The 19619-nt window shown below is 41.5% G+C and overlaps 1 protein-coding gene across 1 annotated transcript in view; it reads left to right on the top strand.

Annotated features, from left to right (window-relative positions):
- Positions 1 to 19619, top strand: part of ep300b (E1A binding protein p300 b) — a 41256-nt gene that overhangs the window by 16788 nt on the left and 4849 nt on the right. The window contains 14 exon segments of the mRNA XM_034198789.1: positions 143 to 172; positions 1119 to 1270; positions 4032 to 4274; positions 5012 to 5100; positions 6060 to 6170; positions 9961 to 10017; positions 10785 to 10862; positions 11378 to 11445; positions 12507 to 12657; positions 15255 to 15515; positions 16192 to 16357; positions 16557 to 16724; positions 16815 to 16976; positions 19020 to 19292. Coding sequence (XP_034054680.1) covers positions 143 to 172; positions 1119 to 1270; positions 4032 to 4274; positions 5012 to 5100; positions 6060 to 6170; positions 9961 to 10017; positions 10785 to 10862; positions 11378 to 11445; positions 12507 to 12657; positions 15255 to 15515; positions 16192 to 16357; positions 16557 to 16724; positions 16815 to 16976; positions 19020 to 19292 — 2009 coding nt within the window.

The following is a 19619-nucleotide window of genomic DNA, read 5'->3' on the forward strand; positions in this document are numbered from 1 at the left end:
CCACCGTAACCTGCACATTAATGAGAAGCCAAAATGTTGACTCGGGTGAAAATTCTATTAATAACAAAAGGTAGAAGTTTAACTATGAGTGTTTCCTGTAAAGGTCTCTTTTGACACGTGAATTTGTGTCGTTGACCAATAGCAAGCTGTCTTCATCGTGCTGACATGTCAGGTAACGTGAAGCTGGAGAATCCAATATGGAGGAAGGAAGCTATCATGGGGTTTTTTTTAAACTGGTTGCACCATAGACATTTATTAAACCCCATATGTTGGTGTTATAACTGCTCCTCAAAACGCTAAGGTTATTGTGTTCCAATTCTGCAAGTCATCAAATCTTTGCCATCCTTATATCCAGGAGAGCGACAGTTACACATTGGGTAGACAAAATGGGTACTGAAGTAAATGTTATCTAAAAAGCCCTATATCAAGAACCGTATTCAATGACAGCAAATGTCGGGAAAATGGGGATCTCTATCAAAGGATGTTCAGTCAGACAACTCACGTGTTTCTTTAACATGTATTAGAAGCAGCATATAGTTTGAGTTTGGCGTCTAGGCTCGGCCTCATCACTCCACAGACTTACAAAGAACATTGAGTGATGATTAGATAACTATCCCCCGAGCCTACAGGTGGAAGCTGGGGTGGTGGTGGTGGGGGGGGGGGGGGCAGCAGCAGCAGCAGCAGCAGCATGAAACACAGCAGCAGGAACATGAACGCAGCAATAGCAAGTGAACACAGCAGCAGCAGCATAGCGAGGAGGCAGAGGCAGGAAGACCTGGCAGCTTCAATAGAGCGGCATGTTTAGGAGAATGTGTTTGGTTGGTTGTAAGAGGGACGAGGTGTGTCACGGGTTAATGTATCATTGGTGCTCGAGTTGACTGCCTGAACTAGCTCGCAGGCTTCGCCCCATTTGTGTGTAAAGATAATAAAAGATAATAAAATAGCAACATAGACAATCCGAATTACAAAAATAATAATCTGAACGTGTATATAAAAAAAAATACGGATCCAGGAGGATGTCAACAAGCTTCCAGGTGTTGTCAGAAAAGTGTGCATTAGGCAGGAAAAGCTGTTCCCATTTATGCCTGAATTTTGTTTTCCCGCTGCTACTCTTCCAGTCTTCAAGCCGGAGGAGCTGCGCCAGGCTCTGATGCCGACCCTGGAGGCTCTGTACCGGCAGGACCCCGAGTCCCTGCCCTTCCGCCAGCCGGTGGACCCCCAGTTACTGGGAATACCCGTACGTATTCGAACTAGTAACAAAACTAACCTGGTAAGGGACTGCACTGGCTGCCATTTTGCTTCCTCTGAAAACTTAGCTTTTTTTTTTTTATTCTTTGTTTTCATTTTTTCATCTTACATTTTTATTTCTCCTTTCATCATATATGTCTGAGTTCTATTTTAAAACATATGCTTCGAGTTTATTTGATCTTTTATTTTTTTCTCCCATGGTATGACAGAAGTTAGGGAAATTAGATTTGAAAGTGTGTTTGTGCGTTTCCTTTTGTTTTTAAACTTCTTGTCATTAGTAAATCAAAGCAATGACTCGTAAGAACAGTTACTTTGATGGAACTGTAACAACGTCCAAAAGTAAATCATATTTTATACGAAATGTTCACATGGAAATTATTTGTGTTGACAACGCAATTGCAAATTATATTTGTCGAACCCTGAATATAATAATCGAACACAAATGATGACATAAGATGACCCACGCATCCATCAGAGTATTATTTTTAATAAATAAATACCTGTTTCCACTCGATACATAAAAAAGATAATTATGTCATCACTATGTCCAAAGAAAGGACTTAATTTACTCCAACTGTTCATGAGTCAATTGCTTTTATTTATCACTTATTATTTGTTTGACCATTTACATTTTAGGTTTTATTTTAAATCATGTTTTTTTCTTTTTTAGTTTTCATCCCATTGCTAGCTTTCTAGTTCAGTTCCTCACCAGTAGTAGTGTGTCGGTGTTCAAGCGGCCGTGTGCAGAGGTGGGACAATGACTTTAACTCTCATTACATCCAAATTAGAGGGGGAAACAAATCCTCAATTCAAAATAAGATTCAGTATGTGCTTACATACAGTTTAAAATCACTAAATATTGAAAACTGAGTGAAGGTGTCCGTCCCCCCGCTGCCTCGTGCAATGTGACATTTAATAAACGCAATTTCTAGAGCAGTGATGAGTGAGCATGAGGCTATTGGCTCATCTCTACAAGTCAAGTGATGCAACTAACTATTGTTGTGTGATTATATAACTCAATCATTTGGCTGTGAGTTGTAATATCTATCACTTCTGATATATTCAAGACAAAGGGTCTGCTTATTAACTGTTGTTGCTATGGTGACACCAAGATGGACCCTGATCTTTTCAATTAACACCACTTCTTATTCAAACTTTGGTTGATTTTCCAAAAAAAGTATTTTCCTCGCATATTCTCAAGTCCTTTCTCAAATTGGGTTTTGAGGAGCAGCAGGAAAGGAAATTTGGATTCTTATGCGCCTCCTCTTTACATTAGCTTCCCTCCAGCACTGTTGGCTTGAACTCCTGCCATAGAATTGCCACGTGCTTTCCGAGGCTGAAAGGCTTCAGATTTCAACAGAGAACAACCAACCCCAGCATGCAGTGTTAGCACTGTGTGGCTAAATGACAAGATTTATATAATGATTTTCACTAATTTAGCTTTAGTTGCAATAGAGTGGCGCAGGAATGAGTTTTCAAACCTGGAAATTAGTCCATATTTATACCACTTTCTTGTCTAAAAGTATTATTTTTTGGGGTTTAAAGGCCTGCAATAAGGGCTATGGTTGACACTAGTTTGTGATATTTTAAAGTTTTGTTCTACGACAAAATATACGTCAGTAAATACCCCACTGTTAAATATTTGAAGCCAACAAGTGGCTATTCAAGTGCTGTACAAAAAAATGAACAATATTCAGATGTAGTGCAGCAGAAGCACATTATAAAGTGACATTGAAATACATTTTTAAGGACGATAAAATAAACAAGCTAAAATAGAAAAAGATGGGTATAAAGCACAAGAATCATAATTACAGTGCTTTACATTAAATGTTATTGATTGCATTTTCACTTTAAAAATCATAAAGTGGTGTTAATATGTGGAGATGATCCTGCTGAACAATAAGTGTAAGTATCATAAACGTGTGTTTGCCACTGATCTTATTTTCTGCAATATTCCAAAATCCAATGAAAATATCCCATTGGTTTTTTGACAAGAGAGCCATCATGATGCTAACTCCGTCATCCCTGCACCTAAAGAATATATACAAAACATGTTAGCTTAAAGGTGGGGTAGGTAATTCACTTCAGAAACACTTTTTGTTATATTCCATGGAATGCTCTTAACATCCTGATAGCAATGAATATATTAAATGCTTTGACAATAAATACATTAAAATGTCATCTCTGGAAGCCGTGGCGCTGTAAAAAGCACGACCAATCATCTGAGCCGGCCCGGCTAAAGTAACTGGATGGCCTACCTGCCTGTCAGCCTTCCATCTGTGCACAAACTTATCTCGTGCCCTCATTGGTCATGTGCGCGTTCGTGTGTGTTGGAGGAGGGGCTCTGTGAGGAAGTCTGAAGGAAGGGGCAGATTTCTTCCGGTTGCGTACTTTCAAATTCTAGCGCACTCGAGCTGGTTTCTCCATTCTTACCTACCTACCTTTAAGCTAGTTTCTTTTTAGTATGTAACGGTAGAGGATTGTACAGACTTGTGGCGGTTTCCTGGTCCCTGAACGCAGCACAGATTGAAATGAGGGTGCAAAGCAGAGAGCTGGAGGGCAGAAGTTGTCATGTCTCTCTGTTTGCACGCGAACTTTCTCTTCTGCAGCGCTCAACAACCTTGTCCTCCCTGCACCCTCTTCTTCTCTCCCTCCTCTGGTCCCGTCTGGATCATCTCACCTGATGACCACAACCCTGATGCTGACGGTCATACTGTTCTGTTCCCTATTTCTCTTCCCCCTCAACCACTTTACCACATGATCCTGAACGGTGGCTCCTAAAGCAGGACTACTTTGACATCGTGAAAAGCCCCATGGACCTGTCGACCATCAAGAGGAAGCTGGACACGGGGCAGTACCAGGAGCCGTGGCAGTACGTGGACGACATCTGGCTGATGTTCAACAACGCCTGGCTGTACAACCGCAAGACGTCGCGCGTCTACAAGTACTGCTCCAAACTGGCCGAGGTATTCGAGTCCGAGATCGACCTCGTCATGCAGGGCCTCGGGTACTGCTGCGGGAGGAAGGTGAGGAGTGGTTTGGTTTTCTAATGTTGTCTGGTCCCAGGTGAGGATTATTTCCCTTATTGAAGACATTTTGCTTATTTATTTTGGTCAGGATTGGGTTTGCGGTAGATTTAGTGGAAAATATTCCTTTGTTTTATTCTTTATTTGAAGTCACATTGTATTAATTAACAGGTTGCACAATCATCCAGAGTTAGATTTATACAGTGATCCATGTTTTAAGGTTTTTCCAGTACAATTACACTCAAACAAAGAAAACAAGAAACAAGGGGTGTTTTCTGTTTTGAGACAGAAAACACAGCAGGTAGTGATCAAGGCATATTTAAGCAAAGGAAGGCTGCTCTGGAAAGATTCTTCCAAGCTTTCTCAAAGTATTGTGTAAAAGTGATTCTTTCCATTACAAGGATTTCAATTATATCATAACGGTCCTTGTAATTGCTTTCTAGCAGCTATGTTTTATATTCCTGTGAGAATAATGATATATTCTAAGTGTTGAATATGAGGATGCAGCCACCAGTTTGTTGGCTTAGCATCATTTTAGCATTTAGATAAGGTTTAAGCAAGATGAGGTTAATCTAGAGAAACGTGCAAAAGTGTTCTGATTTTGTCAAAGTGGATCCTAGTTCACTTATCATGGCTGAGGATGACACTGAATACATTACACTATCAGTCTGTGTCAAATATTCCTCAGATAACAAACCCTGACACATCCGTTTCTTTTTGCCTCTTCGTCTCTGCAGTTTGAGTTTTCCCCCCAAACTCTGTGCTGCTATGGAAAACAATTATGCACCATCCAACGAGACGTTGCCTATTTCAGCTACCAGAACAGGTAAGGGCTTTCGGCGCATTGGAAACACATAGCCTTTTTATTTGGTTTTTAGAAAATATGATGGACACCTTGCTGTTGTATTTCTGCACATTGTGTATTGTATTTCCTGTATGCAACCAGTGCAATCACAGAGGAGTTTTAATTTGGCTTCAAATGGTTACCCTGGCACCAACTTCCATCTTCATAGCTCACCGTTTTATTAATTCCATTATGTGTTCATTCATAAAGTGGGCTCCTGTCTTCCGAAGCACTCACTGACTAACTCTACGAGCACAACTCCTGCATTTTTCTATGATAAATAACTGCAGAAGGTTGTGTTGCATCTATGTTCACCACCAGAAGAAAGGTTCCCACTTTATGAATGAGCTGAAGGATGATGGGTCTCTGTTGCTTTACCGTTTATTTTTTTCCTCATCCACCCCTTCATGTCCTGAGACTCATACCCCCCTCCCCCCTCCCCCTCCTCTTCCTCAGCTCCTAGTGGTCTCTCATGTTGCTGTAATGTTGTTGTTGTTTACCACTGGACGTCTGACGCTAATCTTTGCTTTGCCTTGGCTCTCTGTCCTCTGTTGGTTGTTGTTCACATCCTGTCCCCCCCGTCCCCCGTCCCCCTCTGTCCCCTCCATTGTCCTACCTGTAACGACTATTTCACGCTTCTTTAATATTCATTTTGACTCCCCTTTCCCCGTCCCTTCTCCCCCCTTCTCTCCCTCCTTTTTTTTAACGCTTGTGATGTCTGCATTGGCCTGTTTTGGTGTGACCAATCATCCACTCCAAAATTTGCGCGCAAAATCAAAACACCCGCCCACTCAAAAACCCTGCATCACGATTGGCTGCTTCCTCCTGGCGACGACCTTCCTTGCCCTCTGCCTCCTCCTGTGTGTCCTGCCCTGCCCTGATTGGCGGCTGCTTCTTCGTGCCCTCTCTGTGATTGGCTGTGCTGATGACGAACGGTGTAGTTCACCAAAATATGGGCTTCTTGCTGACAGGTACCACTTCTGTGAGAAGTGTTTCAACGAAATCCAGAGCGAGACCGTTTCCCTGGGGGACGACCCCTCCCAGCCTCAGACGTGAGTACCGTCACACACTTCCTGTCTTCCTCTCACACACACACGCACACAGCAGACAACACAACACACCCCATAAAAACATAGAGATTCTCATATAATGCTTGTCCAGATGAGCAGTTATGCAATTCTGGTATTAGTAGCATCAAAGGTCTAATGTACCAACTTTAATAAGCTCCCTTTTTTTACAATTCAATCAACTAAAAATTGGAAGCATACATTTAAGGTCGGATTTTATTGATATCAAACAATCAAAAATGCACAAATATCTGCAATTTTAGACATTGGGTGTTTCTCAATGTCGAGGACGCTTCCTTGGTAGGACATGTCTTCCGAGTCACTTCCTTCAGAAGCTAGGCAAGAATCCTTCCTGGCATTTGCAAAACGAAGAGTGGAACAGGCGAGCAAGTGTGCAGGTGTGCGTCATATGAGAGGCCCGCCTTAAATTTTCTGCCACAGATTTTGGGAAAATGGTCCGCGCGCAAAGCATTGTGGGGATTTTAAGACCGCGGAGGACACACATGTGCAGCCTCGAAATTTCTCGCTACGAAGGACGCCGGCCTCGGTAGAATTCCAAGGAGCCTGGACATTGGAACAGTCCTTCGGCGGGACTCGATGACGTAGCATCCTTGAAATAGTGGCTCTGGATTAGATTAGATTACTTTATTGTCATTACAAAAATGCAAGCACAGTGTAACGAAATGTAAGGATGGTCTAACCAGAGTGCAAAACAGTTACATACACAATTATCAGAAGTATGTACCAAAATAAATGATACAAAAATAAAGGTAAATAGATGGGAAATGTATAAATAGGAATAAATACACAGATAATAATAAATACAGTGAATACAGAATTGCGCTTCAGCACACGACAACAACTAGGCAGTGTGGGACAGCGTGGGGTTCATTGTCAGCAGTCTGACTGCTGAAGGGAAGAAGCTGTGTGTAGTCCTGTTTGTTCTACCCGGGAGGCTGCGGTAGCGTGTCCCAGAGCGGGTGCCACGTAGGGGGACAAACAGTGTATGGTTGGGGTGGGAAGAGTCTATGATGTTTCGTGCCCTTCGCAGGCACCGCTTTTCATAGACTGAGGCTATGGAGGGGAGTGGCATCTTGATGATGCGTTGTGCGATCTTCACCACCCTCTGCAGTGATTTCTTGTCCTTGACCGTGCAGTTACCGTACCAGACTGAGATGCAGGTGGAGAGGATGCTCTCGATGGTGCAACGGTAGAAGTTCATTAGCACCTGGGAGGATAGGCGGAGTTTTGCCAGTTTCCTCAGGAAGAAGATGCGCTTGTGAGCCTTCTTGACTAGGGCTGAGGTGTTGGTGGTCCAGGAGAGCTCCTCCGAGATGTGGACTCCCAGGAACTTGAAGCTGGTGACCCGCTCAACCTCTTCTCCACTAAGATGGACTGGGGAGTGCGTGCCGTCTTTGTTCCTTCTGAAGTCCACAATGACCTCTTTCGTCTTCTTGGTGTTGAGAGCCAGGTTGTTGTTGGCGCACCACTCTGCCAGATGCTCAACCTCTTCCCTGTATGCCGTCTCGTCATTGTTGCTGACAAGCCCGACCACTGTAGTGTCGTCTGCAAACTTAACGATGGTGTTTGAGCCATGTACAGGTTTGCAGTCATGTGTGAAGAGGGAATATAGGAGGGGACTTAACACACAGCCCTGTGGGAGACCAGTGCTAAGGATGAGATTCGAGGATGTAAGCTTGCCTATTCTAACATGCTGGGGTCTGTTTGTGAGAAAGTCCAGTATCCAGTTGCAGAGGGAGGGGTCGATGCCAAGGTCACTGAGCTTGGTAATCAGTTTTGAAGGAATGATGGTGTTGAATGCCGAGCTAAAGTCAATGAACAGGAATCGTTCGTATGTGTTGCTCTGATCCAGATGGTAGAGGGCAGGGTGTAGTGCTGTGGAGATGGCGTCATCCGTACTCCTGTTCCGACGATAGGCAAACTGGTAGGGGTCAAGTGTGGGTGGGAGGCATGATTTAAGCCGAGCCAGGACCAGCCTCTCGAGACACTTCATGATGGTCGATGTAAGTGCCACGGGTCGGTAGTCATTAAGGCTTGTTGGAGAGGCGTGCTTGGGAACCGGCACAATGGAGGTGTATTTGAAGCACGTGGGGACTTTTCCTTGGGCCAAGGACAGGTTAAAGATATCAGTCAGGCCTGGACATTGGAACAATCCTTCGGCGGGACTCGATGACGTAGCATCCTTGAAATAGTGGCTCTGGAGCATCCTTCCTTGACATTGAGAAACACCCATTAACCCAATAATCATCAAACTATGCTTAAAAGACTTGAACACTGAAACTAACTACCTTATTCTGTCTTTTAAGCAATATAAATATTTGTTTCTTAGCAAAAAGTAGACATCCCTTTTTTTAGTAAAAACATGAAACATTTCATCTGAACAGGATGAGCATAAATCATACGGTTAGCTGCAAAGAATAAAGAAATCAATAAATAATTAGCAATGTGGTCTGGGTCTGTCTCTTCCATGTGAATACCTGTCGTTTTTTTAATGATACTCGATTTTTAATTTCTCTGGCACGATGCTGATTTAGACGCTTTTTAAAGTCACTCATGTCAGGATAATCATGATTATCCCAATAATGGAAATTCACAAGGATCCACTGGTATAGGTAAATACAATAACATAACATTTAATGAGAGATGATAATAGGTATATAAAAACAGAGCTCAATTAGGATTTGGAATCAAATAAAAAATATACAAGTGTGTATGGAGATGCAATTTACAAGCTAACGTGATATATTATCCTTTTAACATCCCGTCGTCAATCCAGGTAGTAATTAAGGATATATGGGGTTAAAGAACCGGAGTCCTATTCCATTATTCCTAGCGGTATTCAGGCGACCGGGCCTGCTTTGAACACTCTAATTTTTTCAAAGTAAACGCTTCGGACCCCGCGGGACACTCAGTTAAGAGCATCGAGGAGGCGCCGAGAGGCAGGGGCTGGGACAGACGGTAGCTCGCCTTGCGGCGGACCGTCAGCTCGATCCCGAGATCCAACTACGAGCTTTTTAACTGCAGCAACTTTAAGATACGCTATTGGAGCTGGAATTACCGCGGCTGCTGGCACCAGACTTGCCCTCCAATGGATCTAACCATGAGTGAAACAATCAAACATAGGTCTAGTTTTAAGGCTGCACCAGTTCAATCAAATGTACATATTAAACCGGAGCCATCTAGTGCATCATATTCCCAAAGTTAAGCATCACATTTTTGGTATGTTTGGGAACGATTAGATCTTTAACAGAAGTTGAAGTATATTCCCGTTGAGCTTCAACATCCATTTGTAAAATAATGAGGTTGGCTCATTTTATGAATTGGGAATGCCAAATGTTTCTGCTTCTCCTATATGAAGATTTGATCCATATCTGTTACATTCTGTGTAGTTTGAGGGTCATTTCACTTGATGACATTTTACAAACCTAATTGAAATATGAATCTGTATTGATATGAATTGATAATTGCCGCTTAAGATCTGTGGGTTGAACAATGTTTGAAAGAACACTAGGGTACATAAAGTACTTCTTCCTCTTTGTCTTGAAGTGATTTATTTTTCAGTTGGTCACCTCACCCTCTTATAGTAACCATGTGATATTTAAACACTAATGCAAAACCAGAATGTATTTCTCTCATCTCAGTGGTGGAGATGTTTAACAACATGTAGTGTTAAAATATTAGGTTAGTGAAAACATTATTATTATTATATTGTGTGTGTGTGTTACAGTTGTTCAATTTCCCATTTTCTCCACAGGACCATCAACAAAGAGCAGTTCCAGCGAAAGAAGAACGACACACTCGACCCCGAGTTGTACGTACCCCTTTTTTACTCATTAATAACCATTGCCACCATCCCTGTGATCCTTTAAGTGTACACACTTCGTTAAATTGCATCATGAGTTTAGATTTAAAAACACTTCTTGAGCCACTTAAAACAGGTTCTTATAGAAAAGGGAAAAAAAGATTACAGCAGGGTTCTTACGGTCATTAAAAACCTGGAAAGGTCATGGAAATTCAAAATGCTAATTCCAGGCCCTGGAAAAGTTATGGAAAACAATATTTTTCCCAAAGTTTTGGAAAAGTCCTGGAAATGTAACTAAAGTTGCATCAAATATAATTTATATTTTATCTAATCGCCGAAATAGTAATACTATAATGATAAATACTGTATCGTATAGTAATGAAACGAGAGAGATTCGAGTTGCTTTAGCGTGAAGCTAGTAAGCCTACTATTGGATTTGTTTTAGAGAGGCACGACATGTTTCAGATGCAGACCTTATTTTCCTGTTCCATGTTAAAATAAAAAAATGTTCAGTGGTACGCTGAGAGTAATTGTTTAGGTCATGGAAAATTAGGTAAAGGACATGAAAAATCATTGGTGAAAAAGTGTATGAACCCTGTTATAATACTAATAATGTCCTTTTTTCATTTAAATCATTTTTTAAGGTATTTTATTTATTTAGCATCTCTATATCTTCTTCAGGGGATCAAACAGGGTATATTCTATACTGTGGGGCACGTTGCGTTATTAACTGTGGACATTGTGTCTGTCTTTTGTCTCCCGCGCTCTCTTCTCAGACTTGTGGAATGTATTGACTGCGATCGTAAAATGCACCAGATCTGCGTTCTGCATCATGACACCATATGGCCTTTGGGGTGAGCCAACGATCAAACACACACGCACACACTCTGTACGTTCTGTTTCTCTATGTGACTGGGTCTGGAAAATAAATCTGACCTTCTTTGTTTTTCTTTAAAAAAAATGAAAAAGCTTTAGATTCATCCAAAGCATCAATAAAGGTGCTCAGAAAAAGTACTAATACACATGAATACACATTTTGAGGTATCTGTGGAGTAGCTTTGAAACATAAATGTTTATAATCACAGACTTTTAGCTGCAGTTCGAGCAAAGTGTTGTATCTGAGAATGTTATAGGAGTCTAAAGAAGGGAAATGCAACAGACAATCATACAAAAAGAAAGTCTTGCCACTGGAGTGAGGAGTCGTCATTCCTCAGAGTTTGACTTCCTTCATGTGTGGTCTGTTTGTAATTAAGAGTGATTTAAAGAAAGGACATTAAAGACATCTCTTAATTGAAAACACTTAATCTGTCATGTTGCTCTACGTTAACCTTTAAATGTAACCTTTTACTCTTTTCTTTCCCCCGTACAGCTTTACATGCGACAACTGCCTGAAAGCGGCCAACAAAACGCGGAAAGAGAACAAATATGCAGCCAAAAGTAAGTGGAGTAACTCTGAGCTACTGCATCATTTCATGCCTGTGTTTTACGGCCCTGTCGTTTTGTTTTTATCCTATTTCTATGATGTATTGAATGAAGTCAGACCGGGGGGGACAGAAATCCTTTATCCGTCCCACAGTGGGGAAATGTCTATTGTAACAGATGGACAGATAAAAGGCATGAAATAATGATGGCATATGGATGTGAACGAGTCGATTTAAATTCTGGACTGAGTACATAGTTTTGCTGATTGAAGGATCGACTCTAGTCTGCTCAAGGGGGTTTGGTAAATTAAGGCTTAAAAGCAGACTAAGAAATATTTGGTAAAAAGAAATATTAGTTTTTTGGCGAATTTGAAAAGTTATAATTCTCGATACTTTGATAAAGCAATTGTTTTCTTCATCCCTATTGATCTAAAAGTTCAGAAAGGGGCAGTGAGGGTGATTTAAAATACCCATAGCTGCATTCGGTCCATATTACATTACATCTCATTAAAGGTGGGGTAGGTAATTCACTCCAGAAACACTTATTGTTATATTCCATGGAATGTTCTTAACATCCCGATAGCAATGAATACATTAAATGCTTTGACAATAAATACATTAAAAAATGTCATCTGTGGAAGCCGTGGCGCTGTAAAAAGTACGACCAATCATCTGAGCCGGCCCGGCTAAAATAACTGGATGGCCTACCTGCCTGTCAGCCTTCCATCTGTGCACAAACTTATCTCGTGCCCTCATTGGTCATGTGCGCGTTCGTGTGTGTTGGAGGAGGGGCTCTGTGAGGAAGTCTGAAGGAAGGGGCAGATTTTTTTCCCGGCTGCGTATTTGGAAATTCTAGCGCATTTGAGCTGGTTTCTCCATTCTTACCTACCCTACCTTTAAGCTGACACTCATCTAACTATAAGGGCACTAAACTGTGAAATCAACTCAGAAGAAAAGCCCCAAAACCTGCAGCTACATTAGCTTCTAATAAGCCATAGTATTATAAGTGCATATCTCGCTGTCTGTTCCCGCCCTCACTGTATCCACCTCTCCTTCCTCCTCCTCCTCCTCCTGCAGGGCTTCCTCAGACCAAACTGGGGAACTATCTGGAGACCCGAGTGAACGATTACATCAGGAAGCAGAACCTCCCCGAGTCCGGAGACGTCACCATCCGCGTGGTCCACGTGTCGGACAAAGTGACGGAGGTCAAGGCGGGCATGAAGTCCAGGTAGGAGCTCGCTTTTCACTGCTGGGTCGAAAATGGATCTTTGGTTCCATGCGTCAATCATATTTTAAATGACAGCTTGTTGATAGACTTTCATATTGTCAGGATACTCAAACCTTAATTTAACAGACACATAGAAACACACGCTGAGACGACTTCCCGTTCCTAAAGCTTGGTTTTTGTGTTCTTAAATGTCCTGAATTTTTGCTGATGTGAAAGCTGATCCAAATGTAACAGTTCAACATGGAAATAAACAACTAAGTGTTCATTTTAAACTCTTGTATATACTGTAGTTTAGAAGTAAATCATTGCATCAAAAGAGTGGCTCCTCAGTGGCTTAAAGCTTGGTCTTAGCCTCTACAGCAGAGGTGCCCAGTACGTCGACCGCGGTAGATCGCGAGTCATTAAAAAGAAAAAAAATCCAGCTCCGTTAAAATAGACAACGCCGGTTTTGATCCCGCCTCCCTGCCACTTAATTCAGGAGTTTACTTGATTGACAGAAAAAGCGACCTATCGCTTTCCAGTCTGTTAACCCAGAATGCAAAGCGATGCAAAATCAGTCAAGTGCCGGGAAAACTCAAATTAAGTTAAAGAGACAAACAACAAAATGAGTGCGGGACCGAGCAAGAAGCTAAAGACAAACCACTTCCACCCAGAATGGGAGGAAGAATATTTGTTTGTGATGTCACATTCAAAGGTTATTTGCCTTATTTGTAAAGCAAGCGTCGCTCTGCCAAAGAAAGGTAACGTGGAGAGGCATTATCGGAGTGTTCACAAGGCATAGCAGCGACTTCCCTCCGAGTAGCGAGTTGAGAAAGGTCATGTATTATTGCTACACAAACATTATCTCGCAGTCTTCGTGTCGCCAACTCGTTTCTAACATGCAAAAAGACAAACAAATGCGTCTATGGTCGGTGTATTTTCGACCTTTCCAATCGAGACGAGATCTCTCTCCCGTCTGTGCGCGAGGGGGCGGGGCAGTTTACACACACGCGGCTGCTACATGCAGCAACACACGGAGGAGATGGCGGAGAGAAGCGCTCCAAGGTGTGGTTAAATGTTACCCGTCTTGAGGTGGACAATGCTCCTTGCCAAGGAGTGTTTATCATGTGAGGGCGGTAACACGAGCAATTTGTCTAAACATTTATCAAAAGTGCTCCACATTCAGACGGAGGAATGCACCGGGCTCGACTGTCTTTCTAGCAGCTCTGCAGCCCCATCCACGAGTAACGGTTCCACGTCAGGTGTTATGTGTGCTAGCAGCAACACACGGATTTAACTACATGATACAAACATGGGTTAATGATTAGAGGAAACTGAGTTATTTAGTTTGTTAAAGTTTCAGCTATTCTGTTCACAGTTCTGTCATCAGATTATTTAATACGATTTGTTAAAACATTGTTGTTTCTTTTGATGTGAAATATTATTTATTTAATTTAAATAAAAAGCAATGTTAGTTTTGTTCACAATTTGTTTAGTTAATAATATATGTATTTTTGAATCAAGTATTCATCTGTATTGTCTTCATTGTTAGTTTCCACATGCCTAAAACAACCTCAAGCTAAATCTAAAAGTTGATGGCTAAATAAGAGCCTTTGAGAAATTGTGCAAGGCGTAATAGTCCGAATAGTCGATTAATCGTTTCATTAATCGATAGATGAATCGATTATCAAATGAGTCATTTGTTGAAGCCTAGTTGTCCCATGTATAAATAAAACATGTAATTCAGCAACCCTTGCAATTTGGGATTTTATTTTTGGTTGGTAGACCTCGGTGAGCTGGTCATTTCAAAAGTAGCTCACCAGCCAAAAAAGTGTGGGCGGGTGCCCTACAGTTTATAGATATGTGTAACAACAAGCTTTAATATCTATTGAAACATTTTAAAAACAGATCTGTTGCTGTGTTTGAATTTTTGCAACAATATCATGAATATGGGCTTCTCCAAGTTAGTTTCCCGTGGGTTCTGACCAGCAGGGGGCGCTAGATGCTGGACCGGTTTCCATGCAGCACTTCCTCCATGCTTAAGGATGTTGTTACCAGGCAACAGCTGGTTGGCCATGGTACACAGTAGAGTGGATATTAGGCTGTAGCAAGAATTGAATTACTTTATTTATCCTTTGGTGAAATTCGGTTCATGACAGTTTCTCCATTTTAGAATGAAATAAATAAATGGGTATATTTATATAATTATTTGAAGTTAGTCAAATGTAATTGTATACACATGATAGTCAAATGTGCACTATCAAAATATTTATTCAAACATAAAAAGTTGAAGTAAAATGTTCAATAAAAGATTAATAAATACAAATATTGATATAAAAGTTTAAAATTCTCGGGTAATAATGTTTTGAAAGCATCAATGCTCAAAAAATGTTTACATACCGAGGTATTTGATCAAAGTATTGCGATAATTGATTTTATTGTTCCAGCTCTGCTTTCAACACTAAAGCTCCATAGAGAAGCTAATTATGCCTCGAGCATTGCAGATATGATCTATGTTTGCACACCTCCCTCTTATTTGAGATGTTTTGAACATGGTAAAGAGTTTCTGATTCCATGTCCTGTATTTTCCTCACCCTGGCTTTCTGTTCGACCTCCAGGTTTGTGGACAGCGGGGAGATGTGCGCCTCCTTCCCCTACAGGATGAAAGCCCTGTTTGCATTCGAGGATATCGACGGAGCTGACGTGTGTTTTTTCGGGATGCACGTCCAGGAGTACGGCTCCGACTGCCCGCCTCCCAACCAGAGGAGAGTTTACATCTCCTACCTGGACAGCGTTCACTTCTTCCAGCCGCGACTCATCAGAACAAATGTCTACCACGAGATCCTGCTGGGATACCTGGAGTACGTCCGGAGGATCGGGTAAGAGAACAAACTCATTTGACTTTGTGTTTCTTGCAATGAAATGAAATAAAAAGGAGATAAATGTACTTTTTTCTAATGAATGCTGTTGGGAAAATACTGAATGTCCTGTTCCAATATGAGAGTACACGTGATAACAAAGGTATCTCAACTGCAGCTGTGTACATGACAGGATGTATGATTACCTAGAAGAACATCAGGACTGAGATTTTTTGAAAAAGTCAGAATTTAGAGATTTTTTGAAAAAGTCAGGATTTTGAGATTTTGAGGAAAAAGTCAGGATTTTGAGATTTTGAGGAAAAAGTCAGGATTTTGAGAAAAAGTCAGAATTTTTAAGATTTTGAGGAAAAATACAGGATTTTGAGAAAAAAGTCAGGATTATTGAGATTTTCTGAAGAAAAAAAACAACATTTTGAGAAAAAACTCAGTATTTTGTACATGACAGGATCAGGATGTATGATTACTTGGAAGAACCGGTATTCCTCCATCTTGTGACTGTAACTCCCTCTCTTGGATATCAGCATGTGAAGAACACTGTTCAGGAACTAGTTGATGCTCTGTATGTGACGACTACTTCCATTCTGGAGAGGATCATAAATACATGGATCCTGATTATTGAAGCTCAAGCCGCTGACGAGTGATATTTTTCTAACAAATACATGCCTTCTTCTGTCAGGTATACGACGGGTCACATATGGGCCTGTCCACCCAGTGAAGGCGACGATTATATCTTCCACTGTCACCCCGCCGACCAGAAGATCCCCAAACCCAAACGGCTGCAGGAGTGGTACCGGAAGATGCTGGACAAAGCTGTGGCTGAGCGCATCGTTCACGACTACAAGGTGAGACACGATTTCAAGTTATTGTTCAGACCTAGTAAAGCTATTGCACTGGGCATATTCTAAGATCATTTTCATTGGTCAAGAATAACATTTGAACTTTAGATGAATGTTTTATTTGCTAAAACAGTGAAAAGACTCATTTTAAAAAATGACCATAAAGACGTTACAACTCTTAAACACATTTCTCTTTGTTTCTCAGGATGTCTTCAAGCAGGCGACAGAGGACCGGCTGACGAGCGCTAAAGAGCTTCCGTACTTCGAGGGCGACTTCTGGCCCAACGTCCTGGAGGAGAGCATCAAGGAGCTGGAGCAGGAAGAGGAGGAGAGGAAGAGGGAGGAGAATAGCACCTCTAACGAGTGCACAGACGTGAGTACAACAAGATAACCACATCATTATCGTAATTTTGGTCATGGCAGTGCTCTGTATTGAAACTGACTTTAAAATATGTATTTGCAGGTGACGAAAGCAGACAGTAAGAATGCCAAAAAGAAGAACAATAAGAAGACCAGCAAGAACAAGAGCAGCCTGAGCCGAGCCAATAAGAAGAAACCGGGGATGCCCAACGTCTCCAACGACCTCTCCCAGAAACTCTACGCCACCATGGAGAAACATAAAGAGGTGAGTCCGCTTTGATTACAGCTAAAGCGACCAGGGGGTCCGCGGGGTCTTAAAAAGTATTAGAAGTTGATAAATCAATTTACCGAAAATTAAGGCTTTTAAAAAGTATTAAACGGCATTTTCCAAGGTGTTACATTTTGTAGCTTGTTTTCAATATCAATTGTCCAAAGAGGTTGTATTCTACAGTGTGCCTGAATGTAATCATTGCGTAGTAGGGATGTAACGGTTCACAGAAGTCACGGTTCGGTACGGGTTCGGTACAACAAGGAAAAGCAAAGAAAAGTCCCAAATGCATAATTTTATTTGCTGTTATTTATTTTTAACAGTAGTGCAAGTGTTGGTATGAAAATAAGGAACTCTAACATTTGGAGTCATTATTACACAGTTAAAAACAAACCACAAACAGTAACACACAGATATTGCCATATTAGTTATAATGGCTGATGTCAAACAAAAAGGTTAAATAAACTGTACAACTAAAAAGAATGTCTTGAAAATATTAAAATAAATAATAAGAAAGTGTTTCAATCACCGCTGTCGAACAACGCCGACACACCGTCCTCGTCCGATCCACAACTCGCACCCCATCATTGTTGTAGTCCACAGGGAACCCGAAATGTTCCCACACAGCTGATTTTAAAAGAAGCAGCTGGGTCTTCTAGCTCCTGTGTGTTGTGTGAACTCGCCATAGCCACTAACTGTTCTTCTTCATGTATTGTGTTCGTTTTGTTGTTTTGTTGTTCTTCATTTGTTATTTACGGCCGGCTGGCTTTTAGGCGCAATACCGCCCCCTGGATTATATATAGTGAAATACTGCCCTGAGTGACAGACTTTTTTCCCACTCGTAAAAAAAGGCGTATTCGTCGTGTGACTGCAACCGTGACATCCGAACCGTGACGGTACGGGACGAATACGGATACCGTTACGCCCCTATTGCGTAGGTGTGTAGTGTGATTCTGTGTAGTTTATTTATGGCATCCCGTTGGGTTTGACGTCATCTGAACAGGACATCGCACGCTCACTGCTTGATAGCGTGCGAAGCTCCGTTTACGCCGGTTGTTAAACAACATCGTTATGGGGAAATGCAAGTCTGCGTCCAAATGGTTGGAAGATACGGAGGAAGGACAATCAATACTATAGTCAATGTGAGGTAAAGTGTGTCGCCAATTTAACCGGTTAAAACTCCAACTAAACAACTAAAAAGTGGCGATGAGGTCTTTAAAAAAGGTCTTAAAAGGTCTTACATTTGACTTCAGGATTCCTGCACACACCCTGAATACTGTCTTTAGTTTAAATGGCATAATTATAACATTATGCTGCCTTGTGTCGACTCGTCAGTTATCACATGACTCCACTTAATGAATGAGGACCATAACAGTTCTGCGTTTAGAGAGGATAGCATCACAAGGGCTCCCTCGACACAAAGCAATGGTATTTTTTAATTAGATTTTTGGAATATTGTATATAATAAATAAAATCTGTGGCATACACATATTTATGATACTTACACGTTTTACTCGGCAGGATAATCTCCTCATATTAACACCCCTTTATGATTGTTGACGCGTAAATGCAATTCCCAGAAGTAAAAAGCTAACGTTAGGCTATAAAGGAACTACATCCCGGTCACATGACTTCACGTCACCCCCACTAAGCTAAGAGGCTAATGTGACAATTCGTACTAATTTCTGCGCCGCGTTAGCAGCCATAGTCCCTACTACAGATTGGTTGCTGTGTAAAATAGAATGCCATATACAGAAAAGCAAAAAGCCTTTACTAAAGAATAGTAAAGTTTTAATTTTCAACACTGCAAGAAGCACTTTTGTTCACTTTGTGTTTATATTTAACAGAAAAAAGGACAAGAAAATATATATACTTAAACATTTAGAAGGGAAACTAAAGGAATCACGTGTTGACAAACTTGTTTGCGCTGGGGGATAAAAAGCAAATTGTATTGTTAGAGAAAAAAGCTCATTAATGAAACCCTGTCTGTACGAAGAGCCCGATTCCTCCAGCTGACCCTCTCCTCTTTCTAATCCCCAGGTCTTCTTTGTCATCCGCCTCACCGCCGCCAACTCGCTACCCCCCATCTCGGACCCCGACGGCCTGATGGCCTGCGACCTGATGGACGGCCGCGACGCCTTCCTCACTTTAGCCCGGGACAAACACCTGGAGTTCAGCTCCCTCCGGCGGGCCAGGTGGAGCTCCATGTGCATGCTGGTGGAGCTGCACAACCAGAGCCAGGACCGCTTCGTCTACACCTGCAACGAGTGCAAACACCACGTGGAGACGCGCTTCCACTGCACCGTCTGCGAGGTAAGGAACACGCACTCTCTCAAATCCTGCTTTTCTGACTGGAGATCAAACTATAGCAGGAAAAAAGTGATTCTGTGGATATTTTTTAATTAAGTCAAAAGTCGGCTTTAGTGTTGACAAGATAGACAATGTGTTTATGTGTTTAAAACCTTATTTAGAATTTCAATATAGCTAAACATACTGTTGCCTTTGTGTTAACAGACCACTTGTTCACTTAAAACATTTATTATATATATCCAAGTTAGATTGCAGTTTTCCTTGGTTTCCGATTAGCATTTAAGAGTTGTGATCAAATCAGTGTTTTGCACATGATTACGAACTTCACAA

Source organism: Gymnodraco acuticeps, unplaced genomic scaffold (genome assembly GCF_902827175.1).
Source record: "Gymnodraco acuticeps unplaced genomic scaffold, fGymAcu1.1, whole genome shotgun sequence".
Lineage (NCBI taxonomy): Eukaryota > Metazoa > Chordata > Actinopteri > Perciformes > Bathydraconidae > Gymnodraco > Gymnodraco acuticeps.